Raw genomic sequence first — 7,039 nt, 5'->3', positions numbered from 1 at the left:
ATATCTTTAATGATTTAAATATAAGCATTATTAACTACTTTCTTTTCAAGAACTCTCCATAGCACTTCTCTTGAGACTTAATCATATGCTTTCTCTAAATCAATAAATATCATATGTAGATCCTCCTTATTCTCTCTATGTTTCTCCTTCAAACTTCTCAATAAATGTATGGCTGCAATAGTAGACCTACCCGACATGAATCCAAATTGATTTTGAGAAACATTAATATCACGCTGCAACCTACGCTCCATAACTTGCTCCCATAGTTTTAAAGTATGACACATTAACTTAATTCCTCTATAATTCGCACAATCTTGTGCATCACCTTTATTCTTAAAAATAGGAATTAGTACACTCATTCTCCACCCATCTGGCATCTTTTTAGTCTTCAAAACAGTATTAAAAAATTTAGTAAGACAAGAAATTCCTTCATCTCCTAAGCATTTCCACACCTCTATTGGAATATCATTAGGTCCAACAGCTTTTCCACAGTTCATTTTCTTTAAAGCCTTTCTAACTTTGATTTTACTAATACACTGATAAAAAAAAAATCTTTATTTTCATTTAGGTTGCTAAGGCTACTAAAGTCAATTGTATTTTCACATTCTTCATTAAAAGTTTAGCAAAATATTTGATCCACCTTTGTTGAATATCATCTTCTAAGACAAGTACTTTTTTATCTTCATCTTTAATACACTTCACATGAATTAAATCCTTACTACTTCTATCTCTTTATTTGGCTAATTTATACATATATCTTTCTCCCTCTTTAGTATCTAATCTATTATATAAATCATTAAAAACTAAGATATTCACAAAATATCACAACATTAAAAAAAAATCACCATATGGTTCACTCCCCTATATGACACAATAATTAGACATAACACTAGGTTGATTCCAACATATGTATTATAAGTTCTACATTTGGGCATGCCAAAAGCCAAAAAGGCAACTAGCAAAAAGGGCAAAAGCCCCAAATTTCTTAATTATAAACATTAAACACAAATCAATAACCTCGATGACATAAAATTAATCTTCAAATGAATGTAAACCTCATCGCAATTAATTTTTTCCATCACACAACTGACAAACCATTACATAAAATGTTAGGCCTTCCAATGAAAGTAAGAGCCACCCAATTAATTTGGGTAAATGCAAAGCTAACAAACCAATTAATGTAAAACTTGGGATTTCCTCTGATGTAAGAGCAACCCAACATGAATCAAGCCAGCTCACATGCTAACAAAGCCAACAATGAAAATCAAACTCGCAAATAAAAGCTCATATGTGTCTTAAAATGCTTCATCAGTTTAAAATTGTGCAATATGAGGCTCGCCTTGAGGCCTGCCTTTGTGCAATTCCAGTAAAAAACACCTCGATGCTTATGCCTTGAGTTTTTTTATGAGGATTGCGCCTCAACTTGGTTGAGGCCCGCCTTGCCTCACGCTATATATATTAAAACATACATAAATATTGAAGTAAATGCCTGACATTGGACTCTATAGGAGAGGTGGAAGGGGATAGAGCAGTTCACCATAATGATGATTCAAATAAAGAACCCCTTAGTGATGACAGTGCTGATGACTTATGAGTTCTTATGTAATATGTCATTGATATTTATTTTTAAAAATCGAAATTATATGTTAATGAAAAGAATATTGGGATTTCGGAAAGATAGAATTTTGAGTTGAACTATATTTCATGGTCTTATTATTGAGATATTTTGATTTCACTTCATATCTTATGTTTTTTAATGTTTTATATTATTCACTCATTAGTATATAACAAATTTATCATTTTATGTTTACGCAATCTTTTGATTTTGAGGCTTACGACTCAAAACGCCTTGAGGCTTACGCCTTGCCTCACGAATGAAAAACGCCTCAATACCCGAATACGCAATTTTAAACATTGAGTCAAACTATAACTTGTGGACAACAGATAATCACTTCAAGCCCACTAGCTCTTGTTCTTCGAACCACATGTGATTATGTTTTTTTGCTTCTAAACAATTTAGTGAAATTGGTATGGCTAGATTCATGAGTTTCATTAATCTCAAAAGCACATCTTTGGTGTGTACTTCCAACGTAATCAACTTGGAATACCTAAGATGAGGCAATTCATGGTTGTTAATTAGATTCCTTAGACATTATAGCTTAAAACCCTCTAACATTAGCACTTGGTAAAAATGAGCCTAGGTATTTCTTTAATAGGGAGTGCTCTAATGTAAGAGAAAAAGATAATTATCTATGCGGGCTTGGGCCCACAAAAATTTTGACCTCATTTTGATCTAGCACCAAGGGAAATATAATTAAAATATGCCTAATCTACCTCAAAGAAAACAATTCTAATTTTTTCTCATGTACATAAGGGAAGATTGAGGAATGATATCGGTTTTTCTTGAACAATCATTTTTTTAAACCTCTATTAAAGATAATTTCTATCTATCTCTAGTTAGGTCGCTTCGGGCACTATATAAATATTGGGTGATATGTCCTTCATTTATACATAAATCATGAATGGCATCAAGTACAATCTACCCATAATCCAGTGACTATCAAACCAATAATCTAGCGACCATCAAACCCATGGTAGTGATAGTTACTGTATTATTCCACTCACCAAAAAAAAAACAATACATATCCAATATGATCTAAAATTATGCAAACATTCTCCATTCCAAATAGAATTTGACTTCTTATACAAAGCCAAGAAAGAATGCATCATCAAAGAAAGCAAAAGGCATGCCCAAGGATTGAACTCTCAAGACTTTATAAGTTCACACCCGACATCAAATTCTAGAAGCTACCAACCCTACCTAATTGAAATGCTATGGTGGATTGAGAGAAAAAAACATAAGAGCTATTTTGAGAGGTTGCTAACTTCATACGCCACATAAAAGGTTGTCCTCCCTAATTTTTTAGGCATTCCATAATCAATAAGAGGAAAGAACTAATAAAGGGGTTTGGCAAGCTAATCGCACATCTGCCATCAAATTGTCTTCAAAGAAACAAAGATGTGGCCTCAAGGCAAAAAAATAATAAGTGGCTTCTCATAAAGCTACTTCCTCAAGGTAAGACTCACATTAGATTATTCGTATCTAATAAAAGATACCACAGTGAGCATCACAGCATGACATTTGGGCGTTAAATTGTCCACATAGCCATTATTGGAAGCTTCCAATAGCAAGATTGGAGGTTAAAACCTCCAATCACAAATTCTTCCGCAAACAATAAAGAGAGAGGACTCGCAAAAAGGTTAGCAAGCCAATCACAAATTCCCCAACAAATTATACTTAAACTTCAAGATAAAATTATGAGTGGCTTCATAGAAAGTTGGTTCAAATAAGACTTGTACTCTAAAAGAATTGAATCACACAAATGACATAGAATGATGAAGACCAAAGCATGACATCTAGGAAACAAAACTCCAAGGAATCACATATAAAGGGTAGCATTTCACAAATTCAAAACATTTATCTACAATGCCCTCTATACAACCAATGACAAAGGATTTCCAAAAAACACACGTGCCATGATTGCATTGCACAATTCAAGTTCTTTTAAAAATGGCATGGAATATTAAAAATCATGAATAATTTATAAAAATATCAACAAATATTCAAGAAAAACATCATAATGCAAAAAAGACACTAACAAGTCAAATAAATAGACTATAATATTATTTTTAAATATTAAGTGCATGTACTAAGCGGCCTGTAAATTTACTAGTATCATAAAAATTTTACAATGGTATTATAGGAGTTATGGCATTGCACAGTTCAGGCGAAGGCCAATGAGTTCTGAGAATAAATTGAGGAAGCAACAAGAGTATGAAAAAAATTTAATAACCTAAAATGGACATGACTGTGTTGATTCTTAACCTAAATAATTTAGTTGAAACCATGTCAATCCTATAGCAAATATTTTTTACCCATAACTTAACCTTAAGAAGTCATCCTTCACCAAGACTCTTAATTCATGCATTCAATAGTTCAACATTAATAGAAAATAGTAAGCAAACAAAAAACAAAGTAAATCATGAATAGAGTTTAGAATGGAAATGAAAGTGGATAGATAAATATCAAGCCCTTCAATAATCATATAATTAAAACCACGGCATAGAATGTGTTGATCCATGAAAAAGATGTCATTATTTATCTATCATATTGATCACAAATCTCCCAACAAAACATTTTAAAAGATAAAATGGATAACCTCACAGTGAAGTTTGAAATGACTTCTCAAAGAAAAGAGGCTTTAAAAAGAATCACATTCTAATAGAGTCAAGTCCCATGAAAAGAAATCACAATGAGCATTGGGGCATGACAACCAATTTTTATAGTCCTTTTTATAAATGGGGAAATTTTAATCAAGCCTCTCAAATAAAATATTGAAAGCTACCTAAAAGATCTCCGTTGAAACAAGAAAATACTTAAGATTCAATGTCTAATAAAACCAATGGATAATATATCCAATCACTTTGATGATTTGACAAACTTGAAGAGCACATAAAAGAACTCTATACCCTTATTCATGATCGGGTATAATATAAACCAAGTAATCTCAAGCAAACAAGCCTAATGATATTTCCTTATACAATGTGCCTAAGGTAGAGGCATTATACAAATAAAACTTTAGCTGTTGAATCAAAAATACATATACATTGGCTCAATAAATTCGTATCAAGCGAAGTGTCACTCCACTTAAACAACCTCTAAGGTCAAAAAAGTCAAACAATAAGTTCGGATCAAGCGAATGTCACTCCACTTAAACAACCTCTAACGCCGAAAAAGTCAAACAATTTCAACAGAACAAACCTAGTTATAGATTTGATCGCATGAATCTAACATAAGCTTTCAATAAATTGAATATAGGTATATATGTTGGTTTAAAGAGTCTAAGGATTAAGCAAGACCCTTCCCAGCTTGCAAACCCAAGTGTAGAGTTAATTGCAAAGATCCCCAACTAGTCTTGCTCTAGTGACTCAATCCTTCTTTGGCACAATCCCACCACCAACTTTTCTCTCATCGAGCCCCAAAAAAGCTCACACTCATCACTCGCATCTCCCCCTCTACACCCGTCAACCGTGTCTCTCCCTTAACGCATAATAACCCCACATACCCACTCCAGCTTCCGCGTCGAACTCTATGAGCTTTCTGAAAATGAGAATGTTAAGTTCTAACATGACACTTAGAAAGGATAAATAAAAGAATTATTATATTAGAGAAGCAATTGGAGTATATCTATTGAAGATGATGAAGTTCAAAATAGACTAAGATGGTTTAGAGATGCTCACAAACAATAGAACTTAGACTCATTAAATGGGTAAATGAACATAGTGTCGATGGATTAGTACAAAATTGGAAGATATATAATAATATGGATAGAAGTTGCTCAAATTATTTGCAAGGAATAGGCTAACAGCTCATGCAACACTCAATATTAATGCATAAAACATGAGGGTTCAAAGAGCCAATCCCAAATAGTTAAGATAAAGCTATTGATAAAATGAAATATCTTTGGAAACTCTCCAAAATTGAAAATCATAAGGCTTCCTCCAAAAGGAGCAAAAGCATACGAGCAAAAGTCAGAGGGATGGTCTTCAATTCTCTTAAAATGGGCTAAATAGAAAGATAAGAATACATGCATCAGCTCAACTATAACAGCAAACATAGAAAGACAGAAACAGCGAAGTATGGTCAACGTACATAGTATATAAAACTAAACAATTTCAACTCTATCATAAATAGGCGAAATTTGTAATTCAAACTATTTGGGTAAAACTAGCAATCAAAGGAGAATATTCTGGAAATAAAAATGTGCTAAGAAGAGGGAAGGGAATTACGTAAAGGCAAGAATAACACTGATTTCGAACCCAAAAATTAAACCATGTATATCATTAGATAGAAGGCAGGCCAAACCAAACAACCCGCCTCTATATCTTGGAAAGCTAAGCTTTTAAATAGAAATACTGACATGGAAAAGCAAGGAGGGGGAGCTGACCGCATATTTTAATGGGGGCTTCGAGCTCCAATAGATTGGGTTGCTGTAGGAAGATCTCCCTTGAAACAACGCAGAGCTGGCGGATCTCAGCCTCGGAGAGCTGCACTTGCTTGGCTGGTTTCGCCGTTCTCACCTCCAGCAGCCTATTGATAATATCTTCGAGCAGCGACGAGTCAATGCCTTGCCCTAACGATGCCGCCATCTCCGTCTCGCTGCTCCTTCGACCGCCGCCTATTAAAAAATTTTTGTAGGAAGCAAGCTAACACCAAACTGGCAGAATTCGATGAGGATATTGAAGAATAAGAGGTAAATCAATCGGCAAAAAAGAAAGGGTTTTTGGGAATTTACAGTAATGAAGAAATACTGTGTTAGGGTTAGATCTTGGAGAGGAGCAAGAGCACGGGGGGCGGACTCTGCAACGCCGTAGCGGCGGCGAGGACCGAGATGCACGCCGCGTGGCTTTGTTTTCTCTTCTCCTTCCTCCTCTTCTACTACACTTCTACGCGGCTGAATAAGATCTGGAGTTTGGGTCTCAATGTCTGCTAGCTCAGCGATGTAGCGGAGGGAGGCTTCATTGGACCAGTCAAGGCTTTGTATAGTAATTGTTGAATTGTCTTTTTTGTTTTTTTATATATGAGCTTAGTTTTTGTTAGTTTGGCATAAATGAAGAGTGCCGCATAAGTAAAATAGTTAAAATGCACTATAAGTTTTATTTGTATGAAGGATTAAAAGTAATAATGATTTTATTCTTGAAGGAGTTTGTGATTCTATATTATCTTAGATTTGTTGAATCTAAGTTGTGATTTTCTTGTCTAATGTGTCTTATTTTTCCACTAGGCTGCCATATGGATTACTCCAATGTCATTTGGTATCTAGGCCTGATAAGATTTCACATATGAAGATTATTCAATGACCAATGTATGAAATTTTTATTGAAGATTTATAACTAGAAATTTGTCACTTGTCAAGAAGGCTCGTTGTTATAAAAAAACAGGAAAAAGCAAAACATCAAAATAAGATAGAAGAACATG

The 7,039-nt window shown here is 34.1% G+C and overlaps 1 protein-coding gene across 3 annotated transcripts in view; it reads right to left on the bottom strand.

The window, feature by feature from the left end:
• LOC110103560 (serine/threonine-protein phosphatase PP1) overlaps window positions 1-6,542 on the bottom strand; it is an 18,109-nt gene extending 11,567 nt beyond the window's left edge. Inside the window, exons 1-2 of one of the 3 annotated variants that reach the window (XM_020832334.2) lie at window positions 6,357-6,542; window positions 6,009-6,278 (exon numbers count right to left, since the gene is read on the bottom strand). In XM_020832334.2, the coding sequence (XP_020687993.1) occupies window positions 6,009-6,210 (202 nt within the window). In that variant the 5' untranslated portion in view covers window positions 6,211-6,278; window positions 6,357-6,542. The remainder of the gene's footprint in view (window positions 1-6,008; window positions 6,279-6,356) is intronic. The other 2 variants (XM_020832350.2, XM_020832343.2) reach the window with 2 other exon arrangements.
• Between the last annotated feature and the right edge of the window lie 497 nt (window positions 6,543-7,039).

The sequence above is a fragment of the Dendrobium catenatum genome, unplaced genomic scaffold, assembly GCF_001605985.2.
Source record: "Dendrobium catenatum unplaced genomic scaffold, ASM160598v2 fragScaff_scaffold_1395, whole genome shotgun sequence".
In the NCBI taxonomy this organism is placed as follows: domain Eukaryota; kingdom Viridiplantae; phylum Streptophyta; class Magnoliopsida; order Asparagales; family Orchidaceae; genus Dendrobium; species Dendrobium catenatum.
The sequence above is the reverse complement of the archived record's forward strand: the minus strand, read 5'-3'. Positions and strand labels throughout refer to the sequence as shown.